This window comes from Rhinolophus ferrumequinum, chromosome 21 (genome assembly GCF_004115265.2).
Source record: "Rhinolophus ferrumequinum isolate MPI-CBG mRhiFer1 chromosome 21, mRhiFer1_v1.p, whole genome shotgun sequence".
Taxonomy (NCBI): Eukaryota; Metazoa; Chordata; class Mammalia; order Chiroptera; family Rhinolophidae; genus Rhinolophus; species Rhinolophus ferrumequinum.
In genome coordinates, this window is record NC_046304.1 from 45,702,145 (window position 1) to 45,724,304 (window position 22,160).

General features: G+C 34.8%; 1 protein-coding gene across 5 annotated transcripts in view; it reads right to left on the reverse strand.

Annotated features, from left to right (window-relative positions):
• The window catches only part of ABCA6 (ATP binding cassette subfamily A member 6), a 70,908-nt gene that overhangs the window by 31,773 nt on the left and 16,975 nt on the right, over positions 1 to 22,160 (reverse strand). For 4 of the 5 annotated variants that reach the window (XM_033091555.1, XM_033091556.1, XM_033091554.1 and 1 more), the window contains 11 exons: positions 15,484 to 15,625; positions 14,507 to 14,692; positions 10,116 to 10,263; positions 8,593 to 8,761; positions 6,573 to 6,631; positions 3,607 to 3,717; positions 3,034 to 3,209; positions 2,707 to 2,826; positions 2,306 to 2,444; positions 1,657 to 1,747; positions 50 to 189 (listed from right to left, as the gene is read on the reverse strand). In XM_033091555.1, the coding sequence (XP_032947446.1) occupies positions 50 to 189; positions 1,657 to 1,747; positions 2,306 to 2,444; positions 2,707 to 2,826; positions 3,034 to 3,209; positions 3,607 to 3,717; positions 6,573 to 6,631; positions 8,593 to 8,761; positions 10,116 to 10,263; positions 14,507 to 14,692; positions 15,484 to 15,625 (1,481 nt within the window). The remainder of the gene's footprint in view (positions 1 to 49; positions 190 to 1,656; positions 1,748 to 2,305; positions 2,445 to 2,706; positions 2,827 to 3,033; positions 3,210 to 3,606; positions 3,718 to 6,572; positions 6,632 to 8,592; positions 8,762 to 10,115; positions 10,264 to 14,506; positions 14,693 to 15,483; positions 15,626 to 22,160) is intronic. The other variant, XM_033091558.1, reaches the window with a different exon arrangement.

Genomic DNA, 22,160 nt, shown 5'->3' on the forward strand with positions numbered 1-22,160 from the left:
GGAACACTTGTTCCCAAATTTCATTCCATTGTAATCATATTTATGTTACCTGGAAATTTATTTGTCCTTTCCACAGGCAAAGTATACACAAGCTTTTCTTTGCTTTCTGTTCTTAATTTAGCATCAGGGATGTGATGATTAATGAAGGATGTTATATTTTCTGGATCACATGTTTCATTTCTGTACACACTAATGTTTAAGAGAAAAGACAATTCATTTGTGTTTTTTCCAGTGCTGTCAGAAAAGAAGAGCTTTTATTGAATTATCTAGCTTTTGAGTACTAATTTACTTGGCTTTAGGAAACAAAGTTAGTAAATAATACTAATACTAATAATGCCATAGGTTTGAAAAATCTGATCTATACGGAGAAGGTATATAAACTCAGAACAACTACAAATATACAAACAAATACATAATGGAATTTAAAGTGTATATACATATATATATATGTATGTATATGTGTACATATATATATATACACAGATACATATATATGTGTGTGTATATATATATCAAGTAGAAAGAGAAACCGAAGGTGAGATTATTAGGCAAAAGAGGCTTCTTAGAGACAATAATTACTACAACAAACCGTGTAGATATTAGAAATTAGTGGCTAATAGGGAAATTTGGCCAACATGTATGTTTTGTTTGACCAGAGTTTTGTTTTTAATTATTTTTGCCTGAACATACTTTCTCTGCCACTTTTGATACTAGCTTCTGAAAGTATTTGATTTTGTGCCCTATGAAAGAATGAAAACAAAAATATGTTGCAGGATTATATGGATCAGCTGAGGAAAATGGTGGGTGGAAAGACGGTATAAGTTTAGGCTGAGCAGAGTAGCTGCCTGGAAAGTGGTCCATGAAGTAACCCTACTGTGATCTGTTGGCCCGGGCTTATCATGTAAAATTTTTGCATATCACAGCGAGGCAGGAATGTAAGAAAAGCATTTGGGAGACATTGATCAATATAACTTGGCAGAGATAAACCTTATGGCCAATTCTCTCTCATAATTGTCTACCTTTTTGATATACTAGTATTGAAAAAAAATATATATATTGAATATATGTGTGTGTGTGTATGTGTATATATATATATATATATATATATACACCGTGTTTCCCCGAAAATAAGACCTCGCTGGACCATCAGCTCTAATGTGTCTTTTGGAGCAAAAATTAATATAAGACCTGGTCTTTAGTATAATATAAGACCCGGTCTTATATAATATAACATAACACCATAACATAACATAATACCAGGTCTTATATTAATATTCTTGTATATGTATGTGTGTGTATTATACTAAAGTAAGACCAGGTCTTATGCTAATTTTTGCTCCAAAAGACACATTAGAGCTGATGGTCTGGGTAGGTCTTATTTTCGGGGAAACATGTATGTGTGTGTATTACGTGTGTGTATTATATTATTTTCAGGGAAACATGTATACGTATGTGTGTGTATTCTACTAAAGACCAGGTCTTATCTTAATTTTTGCTCCAAAAGACACATTAGAGCTGATGGTCCGGCAAGGTCTTATTTTCGGGGAAACATGGCATGTGTGTGTGTGTGTGTGTGTGTGTGTGTGTGTGTGTGTGTGTGTGTGTGTGTGTGTGTACATTTATATATATGTTCAAATCTACCCCCAAAGTCTTTACCTTAAGTGATATCCAAGACCCCATTTTCTCTTCAAAAAGACAGAAGAGCCTGCACACTTCAATCTCCCATTGGACACGATCACTTTTCTGTCTGAGTAAAAAGAAGCAAGACAGAAATGATTAACAGGGGTCATTTCTTCCCTCTCTAGAAAATATAGCTAAGGAGCCAAGGTTCAGATTTCCAGAGAAGCGTCCGGTGGAGCACTGCTATATCTAATGTCCATTTAGAATTTTGAAAGACACATTAAAATTGATGCATTTAAAATGAGCTTATGAATTCCAGTTCATTTTAGTGCCAATACTTAAAAACGAAACAAAACAAAACAAAAAAACAGAAATTCCCTAGGTATTTTTTTACTCTGAATGCTAAAGAATGAGTGGATGTTTTTCAACCAAATATATATTACAGAAGATTTGGATGTTTACACTAATCGAAAGCTGATCTGGAAAAAAAAACTCACATTTTTTTATTTGTGTCAAAATCTAGCAAATAAACTGTCCGCGAGGAATTCTGCTGTGGGACTAGCCTCCTATCGTCCCCCAGATGGCTGTGTGATAGAGGCACAGGCACTGAGAGAAGGGCTCTTGCCCTGGGAATAATTATTTCCCAAATTCTTTATTATAATACTAAGATAAAACCAATAATTACCAGCCAGGATGTCAGCCTCATCCATGAAATTGGTACTCAAGAGGGTCACACGGTCTGCCTTCCGCTCCTTGAGGAGGTTCCATACTTGATGCCTTGAAAAGGGATCCAGTCCAGTAGTTGGTTCATCTAGTAGTAAAACCTACAGAGGATGATGACATATAAAACATGTCTGTCTCCCATGTTAACTGTCTCCAGATGACACCATGGATAACAATAAAAACTGAAAATATCATCATAACCATCCAACCATTGATGTCCAGTGGATTTATATTCACAATTAAACATAGCACATTCTCTCTTGACACGTTCCAAAAAGCTCTGCTACTTTTAGTGGTAAAAGAAGAGCTTGACTTTTTACTGATACTCAATCTGCATCCATTCACGTGCTCCATGGCACTTACTTGAGGGTCTCCTAAAATGGCAATCCCAAAGGTCAGCTTTCTTTTCTGTCCTTTGCTTAAATGTCCAGCAAGGTTATCCTGAATGTTTTGCATGTCCAACTCCAATAAAATTCTCTGTACCTACATAGGAAAATACACAAAGCTTAACATCCAAAATGATTCATATTAGGCAATTTTAGTGGTTACAGCAGTGGATCATTTTCATAGGACCTCAATGTCTAAATTTTATTCACAAAAGGACAGGTAAGTCACGGAGGGGAATTCCGTGGTCGTGATTTAACTTGGCAAATGGCTGGCAGTTGAACTGATCCAAGCAGGTCCATCTACCTCTGGTTCCACCTCCTGTGGCAGAATCCCTTTTATTTTAGCAAACAGCCTGAGATTTTCCTTCACAGTGAGGATGTCAAATTGAACGTTGAACTGAGGACAAACACCAATTATCTTCCTGATTTCCTCCAAGTCTTGCATTTCAGAGAGATTTTTACTGTAGATGGTAACTGATCCTAAAAAGAGAAGAGAAAAATTATTTATCATTGGCAAGGTAATATATTTTATTAATGCTTGGAGATCTTCAGGAAAATACTGGCATATGTACACAAACATCTAAAATGATGACTCCGTAACTTATTGATGATGACTAATTATTCTTACCATAAATGCTTGGTGTAGTGGATAGTTCCCCTGGAATATCACATAGTAATGGAATGAAAATAAGGATTTTCATAAAAACTTGGAAAGTATCAAATATATTCAAAATCATATTGTTCTGATAAATAACTTTAGATAAAAAACATTATTTTGTCATAAGCAGTTAAATGTAAACGTTAAAATGAAGAAGGCTACATATGGCCTCATTCTATTATCAGATATCTTGCCTCCAAGAAATTTCTTTTTGCTCACCTTCCGTTGGAACAGACAACCCATTAAGGATGTTTAGTAATGAAGATTTGCCAGCTCCACTATGGCCCACAATTGCTGTGATTTGACCTTCATATATGTCAAAGAGCAAGCCTGTTTTTAGAATAAAATATTAACATTATAAATAACAGGCAATTAGACAGGGCTGGTTCTAAAGATAAAACAAGAAAATTTATGTGTGTTCTGAGACATTTTAATAGTTTTAAAATATAATATTCAATATTATTTGGTTGCTAAAAAACATGCTTACTACAAAATATTTGACAGTCACTTAAGAAGATAAAATTAACTATAATTCCAAATATTAAAGTTATAATACACTTACCTTTAGTGTATAGGCATATGCATATATAAATATGTAAATATATATTTACAAACTTTGATCATCCTCTCTTCTTTTCTAGCCTATCTCCTAAAATATTAAATAATAAACATTTTCCATGGCATTAATTGCCTTCTAAAATATATTCACCAAAAATTCATATTTCCCCCATGCCTATTTTTCAATTCTTTCATTATAAACTTTTTGCATTTACATGTCAGTAGAAAAATCATTTAGTTAAGAATCTTTTATTATATTTTGTTTGTATGCCCTACCACCAAGTGAAAATCAAACTCTATTATGGAAAGCGGTTGGACAATGTATGATGAAATTCTTAAGACTCTTACAATACACATTATTTAAAAGATCAGGTCTTTTCAATTAAATTATGTGAGCTACTTTCAAACATTATTGAAATTAATTAATGACCAGACTAAATTCCAGTTCATCCATTTTTTTTTTATCTAGATGATCTCAGATAAACTAAACTCTATAAGGTTTGGTTTACTCAGCTACTAAGTGTGCTAGTAATAATTATTATATGTAAAGAAAAACTTTTATTGTAATTCAATCCTTACTTATAATTTGACTAAAAGATTATAAATATCATTTGAATAAACTCAAATAATTAAGAAAATTAAAGAATAGCATGACATTAATTCTTAGCTACATAATATTAAAATACATCGCAGAACTATAATAATTAAAATAATATGTTATGGGTCCAGGATACACTGACCAGTGGGATAGAACTAAAGCCTAAAATGGACCAGAGTAAACTTGAAAAATAAAGATCAATGAAACGACCTTTCAAATTCATCAATATTGGGACAACTAAACAAGCACATTAACACATCTTATGTTTACTTTTGGTTTTAAATGGGGGGAAATGTGTTTTCAAGGATAAGAGAAAAATGATGCTAATACCCTGGAACTGATCCATATTAACTGGCTAAAAAGTCATACAAACCTCAGTTTCCTCATCTGCAAAATGAGAGAGATAATGTTTATCTCATTGGATTAAAAGACCAAGAAAATGACAGCACTGTTCCATCACACACCAAGTAAGTATGCAATAAACCTGAAGTGTTTGTTGCTATTACTATTAATTATTGCTTGTGGGAGTATGAATTTTTATAACATGGAAGGGAAATGGTTTGAAGTATGAATCAAGAAACTTAAAAAAGAGGTCCCTTTGAATAATTCTGCTTCTAGAAATTTACATTCAAGAAAGAATGACCTTTACAAAGGTTAAACAAGAATGTTCATTATAGTGTTTTTTTTAGATGGTGAAAATATTGGAAACAAACCGAATTTCATACACTAGTGTGCTAGATAAGTCAGTCACGGTATCCATACAATGGAATTCTATTTAGCCCTTGAAAAACAGGCAGTAGGTAAGGGATTTCACAGGCGTGTTCCCAAAGGAGTTCCAAAGTTGCCACCGGAACTGGCTGCATGAAGAGAAGGCTGACAGAGTGCGTCTCCTATTCTTACTTCCCAAAGGGCAACTCCAAGTTGTTGTTTCATGTATTTTTTTATGCATGGATGTTCACTACTTCTAATTTTGTTAAGGTGCTGCTACTTTTAAAAATAGAAGAAATCCTTGCAGAAGTTGAACACGTTTAGACATAAAAAGATGTTCACGGTTATTGATGAGTGCAAAAGTAGCTCCTAATATGCTCTGGAAATTGAAATAATAAATTTTAAAATACTTCAAAATAGCCTTGGCTAACGTTAAAAAAATTAAAGGAATTAAAATTAAAATTAAAGGAAGAAACCACCGATCTACATGGTATTTGATGAGAAAAACCTGGAGTGAGAATAAACTTCCTGATACAAGTACATGAATTTCTCAAAGAAAGACCTAATCTCAAAGGAATAAGGAAGACTGAGTTAAAGGATGCTACATTTGCTAGAAATTTAAACAATTTAAACACAATGGGCAGAGAACTCTTGACCTTAGGGAGGATCTATAGCTCTTCCTTTTTAACTTTTAAGGCTTCTGTCTCTTCTAAAAATAATTTACATTCCTCCTTAAAAATCACTATTAATAAAAGCAAGCTGTCCTCTATAAAATGTAGCCACTAACTTTGATGCTTACTTAAATATTTGTTATAAAAAATTATATTTGTTAGAATATTTAGTATCAAGTATGTTGGTTCATTCCAAACTACAGACTATGTTTCTCACAGGAAATTGACTTGTGAAATTTAATTCTTGGTCAATGGTCTTACTCATCTTGTTTTAGTTACTCCCACCAGTACATGTAAACTGCATGCATTTCCTGGCTAGTATGAAAAATTTTACCAATTTTAAGTCTAGATGTTCTTTCCTCATAGTGCAAATAAAATATAATATTCCTTATAGCAAATTCGTCTTAAAAAACAAAGCGAAATTGCATTTTTCATCGTCTGATCCCATTTTCGTAGATTAACAGATTCACAAAACATCCAGAAGAATTTTACATTCAGTTTTCAATCATGGTTAATTTCCAGGTGGTGGAGTTAGACTGTCCTCTTCTTTTCTTTTCCTGTTTTGCTTATTTATATTTTCTAATTTTTCACATTGAATTTTTCCCATTTTTTGAAATAAGTCAATAAAACAATGAAATGTTTTTCTTTACCTTTCAATGCTTCTACTTTCCCAGACTTCTCTTTGTATTCTTTTTTAACATTTCTGATTCTGAAATGACAAAAGGGGTGGTTACTTAGCCAACACAGAAATAAAAATGGTACAGATCATGAACAATCCTAGACAGACGCAGTCAACTCTGCAAGCTTTCCTCCATACTTCCTGATACCTGTAGCTAAATGGATGCAATGAGAAAAGGAAGCAGTCATTAGTATATAAAGCAGAGACTGCCTGAAAAAAAGGAATTCATGTCTTAGTACCTTCTATGTCCGTACAAAATCAAACTCACACGTTGGGACTGATTGGGGTAGATCTGACACTTACCTAGTGATGGGAAAGAGCAACCACGTTTCTAAGAAAAGGTGGCTGTGAAGAAAGAAGAAGACGAGACTTGTGCACTGGGAATAGCATCTAATGTTGAGTGGGAAAAGGGCAATTTGAGGCAGCCTCGCAGCCCCAGAACCTGTTTGTAACTGAGTGTGCAGATCTTGTCACTAAAGAGCTGTGCTGATAGGCCCCTAAGCCTATTTTGCTACCTGGGTGTGGATCTAGGGTGATGTGTCCCACAATGGAGCCAAAAACTTTAATGAATAAGCTTTGGATCAGGCGACTTTTCTGGGTTGTCAGTGGCCCCAGACCTCCACGTTAGTGAAGAGTCTAGACTAAGAGAAAGGATGTCTAGAATCAACACTGCACGGCTGGATAAGGGCTGCTTGGGTGAGAACATTTCACTTTTCTGTCCTTCACAGTAGAACAAAGACCATTTTTCACTCTGTGTAACTAACCCTAAGACTCTCTTCGAAGATTGAATCTGAAAATTATTATAACTTGAATAATACTGTGATTTTTGTGTGTGTGTGTTCTCCACTGGGAAAGAGGGACTGAAGCCATTGGAATGGAGTTTGGGGGAATTATTCCTCACTCGTCCTTTCTGTTTTGGACAGATGTTTTCCATGGAGCTGGGGTGGAGGGTGGCTATTGCCCCTCAGATAGTTTAACAGAAAATGGGGTTAGAATTAGAAGGAAGAAGCTGGGGTACATGAGTTCACTCTCTGCTCCTTTTAGAGAAGTGTTTCACTTCCTAGCTATAGTTCCAGTTTATTCACTTTGCTTTGCCTTCTGATGTCTCTACAATAGCCAGAGGTTACAAGCATAGACTCTGGAGAATGATGGGATTGCAATCCAGCTTCCTAGTTATGAGGGTGTGACATTGAGCAAGAGACTTAACCTTTCAGTACTTCAATTTCCTCATTTGCTAAATGCGCAAAACAGAAGTGTCTGTCTCATGAGCTTTTCGGGAGAATTAAATGTGTGGTGGTACATGGTAAACACTATAGGACTATCTGTTAATAAATAAAAGGTGAATATTTGAAACTCTCCAATTCTTTAACTTGAGTGCATATTAGAAAAATCTACAGAGCTCTATAAAATCCAGATACTGGCGTTCAAGCCCACACCTCCTGAGTTAGAATCACTGGAGGTGAGGTCTGAGAGTATAGACATTTTAAGAGCTCCTCATATGAACCTATAACAAATAACACTACAAAGTAGATATTATTCTTGTTTCAGAGAGAACGCCAAGACTCAGAGCAACTTACCTGTTTTCTAAGATTGCACATGAAATGAGAGGAAAAAGTGTGGTATGAAGATTTTAGAATTTGATTCCAAATTTCTTACTTCTTCCATCATACTATATCTGCCAGATGAAACTATGGAGAAAGGGATTCAGAGAAAGAAGAGAGAGAGTATAAAAGAGAGGTGGGGGCAAGAGTCAGAAACAAGGAGGGGAACAAGATAGAGAGGGATGTGGTCACAGTGTGTGGAGCTAAGCAAAGTGCATTTTCCTTTCAAGCAGCAGTTAGGAAACATTGGCAGTGATGGCCATGGGAGAGTTCAAAATGATGTTAACAAAAACAAATGACTTCTTCCATATTTTGCCTCAGGCTCCCTCTGTAGCTGTTGGTTAATAATTCATTAGCCTTCCACGCATATATTAGCGTAAGTATATTTACCTGATGGCCTCTCTTCCTTGGAATTCTGGAGCTATTGGTTCAAAATAATCATCAGAGGGATGCTCGGGGTCTATTTCTTTCTCAATGATCTTATTCTTAGTTCTTTGGTGTTGGAAACAAGATGCTGAGTTCAGGAAAAACAACGGAGAATAACGGCCTTCATTTCCATCTAATTAATCAAGAGGCAATAAAATATTGGATCAGTAACATTAAAGCAATGAGTAAAGAATTCTTGTTCATAGTAGTACAGAATGTCTAGGACTTTGAAGCATCCTAGAAAAATTCTTTCCTAACTTCCTATTACTGAGAAGAAAGCTTGATAATTAAGTAAAAAGTAAAAATCCAAAGGCAGTAACACCACAAAAGGTAAAGAATAGAATTTTCAACAAAGTACAAATCAAAGGTTTGAATAAAATGCAGTCTAAAAGGTATTTAGAAGAATGAACAAAACCAAATATTTTGGGGGAAAGCCTTAATATGGCATAAAATTAGCTGTAAACATATTTGTAAACTTAGTATCATTTGACCACAGCAATGCGATTGAACATAGTACTGAACTCTATACGGTACATGAATTAAAAGTATATGGAGAAATTATATTTCTCAGGATGAATATATGGTCATTTTCTAGATTAAGAAAAAAATGAAGTAGTATTTATTATTAACAGCCTTTAGATATAGACCAGAAGTGACAGAAAGACAGGAATATAGAGTCATATAAGACAACCTCAAACACAGTCAAAGTGGAAGGAACATAAAAAATAAGAAGAATATACAAGGGAAAAAGCATTCTAATTCTAGTGTATGTGAAGGAATTCTGGGTTTATGAGAAATTTTTGGTTGTTTTCAAGATAAAGGAAATCTAACTGGGTAATACACTTCTGTAAATATGAATATATGAAAATTTTTCAGAATAATGCTGAAAACTTTCTAATTTTCATTTTGTGATTTCCTTAAATAGTTCTCTCTCCTTCTAAAATGGTCCTCCCAGAAATGGGAGGGGGCGGGGGAGTGAGGAAGACACTGGTTATTTTGCACTGAGGTCCTTTCTAGCTGTGTTTAGTTTACCGTCTGCCCCACATTCTTGTGAGAAGAATAAGTATTTACTAGGAAGTACTTCTGCTGTATGTGGGTCCTATACTAGCCAAAACCATCTTGAGAACTAATTTATTCCAGCTTGTTCTGATACAAATCGTAAATGTCATTCTTTGAAAACACTTTCAGGGATCCTTGGGGAAAAGTACCATTATTTAATACTATATAATTATAATATGTATTAAAATTATCATTGTATATTTAGAGTGTGTAGTATTATATTAAAGTCTGAAGAATGATTGTTTTTACATGAAAGTTTTTTTTTCAGACCATTAAAATTATGAAGTAGAAATAAAGAACTCATTCAGCCTATAATGGGAAATATTTGTTATTTTTCATTTTTTAAAATATATTTATATAACCTTAAGAAAAAATCTTTAATGTGACCAATATCTTTAGACATCAGAGAAAAACACACTATTACTTACATGGTAAGATTTTGTCAAAGTATAATGCCAGTACCAAGTAGAAAAAAGCATCAAAAGCCAATATGGAAAAAGTTGCTATCATTATATATGACTCTCCTGAAAGGTCAGGAAAAGTTACTCCATTCATATTATAATCCAGGTGGATAATCTGAGTCAAACAAAAATAATAATAAGTATTTAAAGAAATAAAAATTCAGTATAGCAGCAAAAATTATAATTTTATTAAGTAGCTTTTTCAAGAACTTCTTATAATGACGTTATTAGTGAAACAATTTCTATTTTACAGCCATCAAAGGACTGTTAGAAGAAAATACTGATTTAAAAAATACAATGTTCTAAGAATAGAAATTTAAATTATAATTCATTTGCTTGCTTTCATAAAGGCAATGCAATATCGCAAAATATCTATCCTATGCAACCAAGAGATAAAAATTTTAGAAAGCATATGAAGAATTCTTTGAAGCATCTTATTACAATACTGATGAAAGAACTCACCTCTTTTTCTAGTGATTACTGCAAATAAAGATTTATAAGTTTGCCATGTAATAACAGCCACTAAGTTCTAAGCACTGTTCTAAGTACTTTTTATAGTATCTCATTTAATCTCCATCATAACTCTATGAGGTAGGCCTTAATATTTCTATTTGCATTTTACACATGATGAAACTGAGGCTCAAAGACGTTGAGTAGCTTAACCAGATGAAGAAAAAATCACATATATTTAAGTATATAAGTAATGTTCACAACACAGGAAGTCCAGCTCCCAAGCCCAGTTCCTGACCCTAGACACTATCCAACTTTGCGATTTATGTTAAAATGTGAACATTTCGTGACAAAGTTGAGTTTATTCAAAAAATGCAAGGCTGGGTCGACATTTAAAGATCAATCAATGCAATTCAACATCAAATAGATTGAAGGAGAAAATAATGTGGTCAATCTAACAGATGCAGAAAAAGCATTTGATAAACTTCAATATCTGCTTAGAATTTTAAAAAGTTTCTTCACACACTAAGAGATCTGCCTTAATCTCGTGAATTAAATGTACGAAGACCCACACCAGACATCATGCTTAATTGTGAAATATTGAAAGCTTTTTCTTTGCCTTCATTCCTAGTCAGCATTGTACTAGAGGTTCTGATCTGGGCAGTAGGCAAGAAAAATAAATGCATAAGGACTGCAAAAGGAAAAAAAACAAACCATCGTTATTTGTAGACAACATGATTATATAAAAGGGAATCCCAAGATAATACCCTGAAAAAAATTACATATAATGCTGGGTATAATGCCAATGTTCAGAAATCAGTTGCATCTCTTTACGTTAATGGCACACATTTAGAAATAAGAACTTAAACATAGGTGCTATTTATAATGGCATCAAAAGTATCAAAGCTTTTGGAATAAATCAAAACTGTGCAAGACTCTATACTGAAACTAAAACAAGTACTAAGGGAAAATTAATATGAAGATATATTATGTTCATGATAAAGCAGTGCCAATTTTCTCCAAATTGATTGAAAAATTCAACTGCATTAAAATCTCAACGGGGGCAGCTGGATAGCTTAGTCAGTTGATTCCCACATGGGCCACTGTGAACTGCGCCCTCCACAACTAGATTGAAACAACTTGGAGCTGACGGGTCCTGGAAAAACACACTTAAATAAATAAAAGTTTAAAACCTCAACAGCTTTATACACACATAGTATGTGTATGTATAACTTGGTAAGTTAAAATTTACATCATTGCAAAGAACCTACAGTAGAAATGACCCTCTTGAAAAAGACAATAAAGTGGATGAATTATTACTTCCAGATATGAAGACATATTATAAAGCAAAACAATTAAGATAATGTGACAACACTACAAAGACAGACATATGGGCCAATATGTGATTGGTTGAGTTGTGACAAAGGAAACACTGCAATTCATTTGGGGAAAGGATGGCTTTTTCAATAAACGGAGTTAAAGCAACTGGATATTCACATAGAAAAAATTAATATTGCCTCTACCTATAGATACACAAAAGTTATTTTGAAAAAGATTTTATATCTAAATATAAAAGCAGAGTCAATCATGCTTCCAGAATAAAAAGGTAGAAGAATATCTTCATAATCTGGGGGTAGGCAATGATTTTTTTCTCTTTTATTTAAGTATATAAGTATGGTTGGTATACAATCTTATATTGGTTATATTAGTTACCGATATACAGTATAGTTTTCATACCTCACAATGTTATCACTTCACTAATTCTAGTAATCAGCTGTCACTGTGCAAACTTATCACAATGTTATTGACTACATTCCCCTTCCCCTTTCCATCAACCCCCCACCCCCTCCCTTCTGGTAACCATCCTTTTGGTCTCAGTTTCTATGAGTCTATTTTTGTTTTGTTTTGTTTTGCTTCTTGTTTTTAGATTCCACATGTAAGTGAAATTATATGGTATTTGTCTTTCTCTGCCTGACTTATTTCACTTAACGTATGGTTTCTTTCTTTTTCTTTCTTTCTTCCTTTCTTTCTGTCTTACTTTTTTAGTTTCAGGTGTACAAAACAATCTAATAGTTAGACATTTACACCCCTCACAAAGTGATAACCGCCCCCCAAGTCTACTACCCCTCTGACATTGTATATAGCTGTTACAATTTCAATGACTATACTCCCTGTACTGTACTCTACTTCCTGTGACTACATATATATAGTTAGTGACTGTATAGATATATATTTAATGACTATATATATATATATTAGTTGACATTCAATATTATTCTACTTCAGCATATGATTTCTTAAGTAGACACAAAAGTACTCTGTATAAAAGAAAAACTTTACAAACTGAACTTTATCAAAATTAAGAATTTCTGTTCATCAAAAGAATCACTAAGAGAGCAAAAACATCAGCAACAAATAACTGAAAAATGTCTCATGCTCAGCATATAAAAGGAATTCCTACAGAACAATAACAAAAAGATAGAAAACTCAGTAGAAAAAAGGGGGGAAAGAACTGGATTTGGCAACTTATAAAAAAGAGAGTCCAAAAAGACAATTAGGGAAATGCAAATTAATGCCATGATGTTATATCTTTACATATCTACCAGAATGGCTAAAATTTGGAAGCCAGATAATACGAAATGATGAAGATCTGGAACTCTGAAACACTGTTAGTGCAAAAGTGAACTGATACAACCATTTTAGAAAAATATTTGGCAGTAGCTATTAAGATCAAAATATATATACTCTAGATTCCACTATTAAACTCCTAGATATATATCACACAGAACTGAATGCCATTTACTAGGAAATATGTATAAGAATTTTTTGCAGAGTTATTAATAATAGTAAAAAACTGGAAAATATTCTTGTCCATCAATAAGAAAAGCAATAATACATTGACACAGGAGAATATTACTTAACAGTATAGCTACACACAAACTATGGATGACATCTAAAAACAATGTGGAGTGAAAAAGCCAGATTTTAAAAAATACACTTTATACAGTATCACTTATATAAAGTTGAAAATAGGCAAAACTAAAAAATTATATTTCTAAATACATGTCTAGGTGATCATAAAAAGCAAGGAAGTCATTATCATAAAACTTTAACCTCCGCATGGACTGTGTGGATGCCCGATCACTGAAGCTGAAGTTGAATAATATTGAATGTCAGTTATAATCATATATATATATATATATATATATATATATATATATATATATATATATATATATATATATATATACTGTCATGGGATGTGGAGGAAAGCATAGGGAATACAGTCTACATTAGAATTGTAACAGCTATATATGATGTCAGACGGGTAGTAGATTGGAGGAGGGACGTTATCACTGTGTGAGGGGTGTAAATGTCTAACTAGTACATTGTTTTGTACACCTGGAACTAATAATAATAAAATAAAAACTTTAAGCTCAGGAAGAAGGAGTCTTTAGAGGAGCCTGTCAGGTTGTGGCAATATTCTATTTCTTGATCTAGCTCAGGAGTCCTTTGATTTACTTTATAATTATTTGTTAAACTTTGTATTTATGTCTTGAAAGTTTGTCACATTTGAGGTTTCAAAGAGAAGTTTACACAACAAGTTTTAACAGACCAGCAGAATACTTCGATTATGAGAAGTGGAAAGAAAGATAAATATCTGTATACAGAAATAAAACCAGAAGAAAATATACCTGAGATGTGAAATTTTGGAAGAGTTTCTTATTCATTTCCTCGGGAGATGGTCATTTTTTTGTACAATGTAATAATAACATTTTCAAATTTAGCTTTAGAGTAGAATCGTTTAGAACCAAAGCTCTTAATTTGAAAGGCTGTTGATTATGGAAGGGTGATGAAGTGTCAAATTCTTTTGAAAGTTCATTAGTACACCAATTAACTTCTCTCACCTGGGTCATTCCAGCAGTGAAGGCAAAAGGGCTACAGATACTCAAAATCCACTGCACAGATGAAGGGAGTTGTGTATAAAATGTAGTGAGTCCCACAAGCCCCCAAAAGACAGTGAGGAGAAACACAACCAAATTGGTGAGGGCAGTTTTCCTGAACAACACACACATCAGGAATGTGAAAGCTATCTGAAAGAGAGAGAGAAGACAGCTGGCTGTTAGAGTTAGCTCACCGGGAATCACTGGTCGGTAGCACAATAAAACAAGGATCTTTATATCCTAACATTTTCATCGATGATGAAAATATTAAGGTATAATTATGCTCAGTCCTTCTCTGAACTCCTTTATACATAGGATGCTTATCTGCCCTACTTAAAAGCTGGGCTTTTGTTCTTGAGGAACGGGGTGGGGGAAAGCTGGAGAAGAGCTGAGGAAAGGATGGAGACACAGACTTGGAAAGATTGAAAGAGACTACAGGTATCAAAGAACATCAACATACCATTTGCAGAAAACACCCTAGGAAGTGGGAAAAGTTAGAGTTCAGAGAAGGGAGAGGGGATTGACGTGGGAAGTCAGGGCAAGCTGGGATAGGAGAGGGTGGGGAGCTGTTGTGTAAAGCTGCCATGTGATAGAGACTGTTGGGGGAAGAAAGACGGGTTCACTTCTCCAGTGAGTGTATCCTTGTTAATCATCTACAAAAGTCTTAGATAATTCAGAATAAAAATATTTTTTTGTGATGCATCATTTCATTAATTTAGATCTTTATGCAATAGAGAGGTCCAATGCTATTAAGGTTACATCATTTTCTCACACTCAGAGACTTTCTCAAAGACACATACACACACACACACACGCGCGCGCACACACACACGCAAAATAGACATGAAAGAAGGAGCATAATAGCCTGCTAAGACATTATGTTTTGCTACATATAGCTAAGACCTAAAGCAAAGAAAGCGGTCATAAATGCATGAACTTACCAAGGATAAGCCATATAAGAAAATGAGTGTAAATATGATCAGGAAGCCTGTCATGACTATAATTTGGGTAGTTTTTATGATAATTGTAATGATTATGGAAGTAATGAAGATGAAGCCAGAATAGATTAAACTCCAGGAGAGCCTAAATAAAGACAAAAAGTTATTGCAATTATTTTCACCTTATTGAGAAGTATTTAAACCATACAAAAATATCTAAAGAACAATGCAATGATTGCCCTTGTACCTACCACCTGGATTAAGAACTTCATATATTACTAATATTACATTAGCATGGCTGTGATGGTTGGTGCACTGGCGAGGTGTCAGCTCTGTATTCACAAGCTGTAGGCATAGTATGAACATTGTATAAATAGGATCACCTTATATGCATTCTTCTGCACTTTGCCATTATCCATCAACATATATAATAGTATTCATTGCTGGACAGCTGTTCACTGTATGACTATATCCCAATGTACTACCCCCAGATATTTAGGCTCTTTCGTTTTTTTTTTTTTTTTTCCTAATGCAGTATTTCTAAGAACATTCTTCCACTTGTCTTTTTTGGGAAAATGCACAAACATTTCTCTTGAAGTAAAACTGCTAAATTAAAGAGAATAAGTATTTTGTATCTTTAACTGCTAAATTAAAGAGAATAAGTATTTTGTATCTTCAGCTTTATTATATGTTACCAAAGTGTTCTAATTGTAAAATTTGGATGGAAACATAACAGCTGCCAATCAATCAAGTAACCATGGAAACATTGGGGGGATGAAAATTAGACCATTCTTGAGGATCTCCATCAACAGCAATGAAAATTGAAATTTCATAACTCCACTAAGTCCATTCTATTTTTGCTATTCCTATTCATGATTTCTTTATTTAAACTGATATAAATTATGTTATGCCCTTAAGAGTTCACAGTTTTGCTTTCCATGTGGTCATGTTCACCTTTTTATGATGCAGTAGTTATTAAAAAATAGTGATCTAACAAGCCTATATAGGGTGTTTTAGAACAAGCTTCTAATTTTACAGATGAGTAAATTGCAGTCCCTATTATTAGTTAATGGGCCTATTCAAGGTCAACAAAGTAAAACATTTTAACAAAGTTAAGATGACGCAACAAGGCTTCTCTCAGTCCAAAGCTTTTTCCTGTACACAAAATTGCCTAGTTAAGTAAGAATTCAACAGCTGAAAAAAAAAGCATGAGTATTAAAACTGGGAACTTGCATCAATATGTCCCAGTACAATATGTTTACTGTTGATTTGACTTCTTTTTAAATTCATGTCATTACAATGATTCAGCTTGTGTTAGATACAGCATTTTTGAAAAAGTACACCACATCCTACAGAATCCACTTCCTGACAACAGAAGGAAATGGTAATAGGTAGGAACTGAAAAACCATAGAGCAGGGGAATTACAAATACAGGAAATTAAAACAGTACCTAGAAAAAGGAACTCATTGCAGAGAGTTGGGGTGGGGTTAGGAAAGATGTTACAAAACCAAAAAAAACCTTCAGGATAAAAATAAAGCAATTCAGACATCACATTTAAAAAACAAATACTGATTCCATTTCACATTTATTAAATAAATTTAAAAAGTTATCATAAAATGTATTTGCAATAGACATCCTGTACTTAATAAAAATGTTTCAGAATCTTTTATCTTCTTAGTTTTAAGGATATATATATATATATATATATATATATATATATATATATATACACACACACATATATATGTGTGTGTGTGTGTGTGTGTGTGTGTGTGTGTGTGTGTATATATATATATATATAAATAATATACTGGGGGTGGTGCTAAAAAATGTATACAAGTGGACACTTTGGTCAACGTTGCTCAAGCAGCAGTTCGCCGTGATCAGAGATGTCTGGACGCTGATGGTAACTACTTTAAGCACCTCTTGTCATTGCAGAAGTCAAACGCGACTTGTATTCATCTTTTGTTATTGGTATATATTGAGTATTATACAATTTTCATAGTTTTCCTTTCTTAAAATGTATATACATTTTTTTGGCACCCTCTGTATTTATCCTAAGACTGAATCCACATCTAACTTGCCGTGCCTTTTTGATTTTAATCTAAAGTTGACTTGGGCCTACCTATTTCTGGTGACTGCAGAGATGCTGTCCAAGATATGCCCTAGACTGGAAGACATTCATTTTTCTACAGATGCCCTCTCTCACCATCCATTCCTTTATACTTCCCCAAATTCCACTACAAAAAAACTCTTCTCCTTCTTTCTTTTTAATGTAAAGACACAGTTTCTTCTTTTTCTGTTTCATAGTTCATGTATATTAGAATTAAAACTCTCCGGTTAAGAAAACATACTTCATAGAAAATTTAATATTTCCTATACCATAATTTTATGTAAAGGAGCACGTGGCTTGCAAAGGATTGTTCAATAAATACCATATTTTGCCATGTGTAATGCACACTTTTTTGTGAGGGAAAAGTAAGGATGTGCATTATACGTGGGTAGTACTAATTCCCTATCTACATAAATGTTTTTAATTCTTTTATTTATGCTAATGAGTTAAAAGTGTAACTCTAGATAGAAATCAATAATGATATCCATATGCCAAATAATACCCTGGAATAAAGATAATCAGTTTTGTTGAACTCACGATGAACTTGCAACAATGAAGAGTTCTTGGCCTTCTATGATGAGTAAATATCATAAATTTGTTACCGGTACATAAAATTTCTTACCATAATATGTTAAAAAATAAATGCTAAAATTCCTTTATAATACAAAAAAAAAATACCTAAATGTAAACAAACAAAATACTAAATTAAAAAAATTATGACAGGTCATCAAAATGGCGGCATGAGGTGAGCCTCTGTAAAGCTCCCCTGGAATTTACAACTAATCGAACAACAATAACTCCACAAAGGACTTCCTGCACAGCAGAGAGGCAAGATGAAGAGGCCCACTACTGAATTCACCTAAAGGTGGGCAAATTGCGCAAGCGGGGGAGGAGGGAAGTGAGAAGTGTGGTGACAGAGCCGCGCAGGCGCAGGACACAGACCTCGCTCAGTGCTCCGAGCTTGCTGCATCCCGGAAGTACCGCAGCTGCGGGAGAGGGAACTCGGAATGCTAGGGCTCCGCTTATGGCCCACAGGGCTGAGGGGGCAGCATATAACAGGCTGAACCAAATGCTCACAGCAGAGACCACAGAGAAAAGACTGAGGAAAGAAGGCTGAAAACGGTGTTTTAAGCCCTCACTGCTGAGCAGAGAACGGAAGCCTTAGGCACTGAGACTAGCCGCCCCCTCCTTACCCTCCCAGAGCTCGCCCCGCCCCCACCTGCCCGGTGTTAGAAGCGGAACAGTAGCAGTGCCCGATCAAAAGAAGAGAATATTTGCTGTTCTGAGAACTGTGGACTGCAGACACAGATTCACAGCCCAGCTAGTTCTGGCAAAGGGGAGGGAGCTGTGGAAGCAGGACTGGCTGTGGTGGTGGTCGCCGCCATTGCTCTGGGCCACCTCTCACAACTCACCCCGCCCCTAGCCCCACCTATCTGGGTGGATCCCTGCAGGAGTAAACAGAACTGCTGAAACATACAGGCTCTATATCTGGTGTAGGAAGATCTTTGGAACTTCAAAAGCTCTCCACATACCCCACGACACTGTGCCCTGTGACCCAGGTGAACTATTAACAGAGGAGAATCCCGTCTCCCAGGGAATCCGCCCACTGTGTGAGAAGCTGGAATAGTGCAGAGAAAACATAGCACTACCGTGTGAGAGAGAAAAACAAGGCTGCAGTCAGAGAGAAAATACAACATTCTACCAACAAGTACTGGAAAACAAAAGAAAGACCTCTTCCTATCAACCTGTTGCAGAAGCCACTCCTGTAGACGTCTAGGAAGAGAAATAATAAATCAGTAATTACCATGAATAACCAAGGCAACAAGACAGCTCAGAAAGAAAGTGAAAAGTCTCCAGAAAAGGAACTTAAAGATATGGAAATATGTGACTTAAATGACAGAGAATTCAAGATTGCAATTCTGAAAAAACTCAACAAGATGCAAGAAAACACAGAAAGGCAGTTTAATGAACTCAGAAACACAATCAAAGAACAACATGAGCATTTTACGAAAGAGATTGAAATTTTAAAAAAGAACCAAATAGAATTTCTGGAGCTTAAGAACTCAACAGAAGAAATTAAGAATGAAATAACCAGCTTAGGTAGTAGAGTGGACCAGATGGAGGAAAGCATCAGTGACATCAAAGATAGAAAGCTGGAAATTACACAGATGGAAGAAGAAAGAGACTTGAGACTTAAAAGAAATGAAAGAACTCTACAAGAATTTTCTGACTCTATCAGAAAGAGCAATATAAGAATAATGGGCATACCAGAAGGAGAAGAAAGAGAGAAGGGAACAAAGAATATATTCAAACAAATCGTTGATGAGAACTTCCCAAACTTGTGGACAGAACTGGATCCTCGAATCCAAGAAGCAAATAGAACACCTAATTACCTTAATCCCAACAGGCCTTCTCCAAGGCACATTGTATTGAAGCTGTCTCAAATCAACGACAAAGAAAGAATCCTCAAGGCAGCCAGGGAAAAGAAGACGGTAACCTACAAAGGAAAGCCCATTAGATTATCATCAGAGTTTGCAGCAGAAACTCTACAAGCCAGGAGGGAGTGGAACCAAATATTCAAACTATTGAAAGAGAGAAATTATGAGCCAAGAATAATATATCCAGCAAAGATACCCTTTAGATACGAAGGAGGAATAAAGACCTTTCCAGACATACAGAAGCTGAGGGAATTTTCTAATACATGACCTGCACTATAAGAAATACTAAAGGAGGCTATTTGACCACCATCAACAAGGACAATTTGTGGCAACCAAAACATAAAAAGGGGGAGAGTAAAGGCCTGAACCGGAATATGGGAATGGAGAAAGTAAGCGTGCTGAAGAAAATGGAATACTCTAAATATCAAACTTTCTTTTACATAAACTTAAGGGTAACCACTCAAAACAAATACAGAACTGAAATATATACTGTAATAAAAGAAGAAACAGAGGGAAACATCATAGAATACCACCACACAGAAATAATAGACAACAACAAAAAGGCAAAGAAACAATGAAGACACAGCCTTACCAGAAAACTAAAGACAGAATGACAGGAAATCCTGACATATCAATAATCACCCTAAATGTAAATGGACTGAACTCACCAATAAAAAGGCACAGAGTAGCAGATTGGATCAAAAAACTAAACCCAACCGTATGCTGTCTCCAAGAGACACATCTCAGCTACAAGGACAAGCATAGACTCAAAGTGAAAGGATGGAAATTGACACTCCAAGCAAATGGCACCCAGAGAAAATCAGGTGTAGCCATAATGATATCAGATGAAACAGACTTCAGTGTGAAAAAGATCACAAGAGACAAAGATGGACATTTCATAATGGTAAAGGGGACTATACAACAAGAAGACATAACAGTCATCAATATTTATGCCCCCAATCAGGGAGGACCGAAATATACCAAGCAACTACTAACAGAACTAAAGGGAGAAATTGACCAAAACACAATTATACTAGGGGACTTAAATACATCATTGACAGCTATGGATAGATCATCCAAACAGAAAATAAATAACGAAATAGCAGCCCTAAATGACACATTACATAAAATGGACATAATTGACATATATAGAGCACTTCATCCTAAAACATCAGACTATACATTCTTTTCTAGTGTACATGGAACATTCTCAAGGACAGACCATATATTGGGACATAAAATCAGCCTCAGAAAATTTAAGAAGACTGAAATCATACCAAGCATATTCTCTGATCACAAGGCTTTGAAATTGCATATCAACTGCAAAAAGAAAGCAGGAAAAAAACACAAATACATGAAGATTAAACAACATACTTTTAAAGAACGACTGGGTTAAAGAAGAAATTAGAGGAGAGATCAAAAGATACATAGAAACAAATGACAATGAAAATACATCCTACCAAAATTTTTGGGATGCAGCAAAAGCAGTTTTAAGGGGGAAATTTATATCATTACAAGCCTATCTCAAGAAACAAGAAAAATCCCAAACAAATAACCTCATGTTACACCTTAAAGAACTAGAAAAAGAAGAACAAGTGAAACCCAAGGCCAGCAGAAGAAAGGAAATAACAAAAATCAGAGCAGAACTAAATGAAACAGAGAACAAAAAGACAATAGAAAAAAATTAATGTGACAAAGAGCTGGTTCTTTGAAAAGATTAACAAAATTGACAAACCCTTGGCTAGACTCACTAAGATAAAAAGAGAGAAGACACTAACTAACAAAATCAGAAATGAAAAAGGGGAAGTTATCATTGATGCCACAGAAATACAAAGGATCATCCAAGAATACTATGAAGGACTATATGCCACCAAGTTCAATAACCTAGAAGAAATGGACAAGTTCTTAGAAACATATAGCCTTCCAAGGCTGAACCATGAAGAACTGGAAAATCTAAACAGACCGATCACCAGTAACGAAATTGAATCAGTCATCCAAAACCTTCCCAAAAGCAAAAGTCCGGGACCAGATGGCTTCACTAGTGAATTCCACCAAACCTTCAAAGAGGATCTAATACCAATCCTGCTCAAACTCTTCCAAAAAATTGAAGAAGAGACAGTACTCCCTA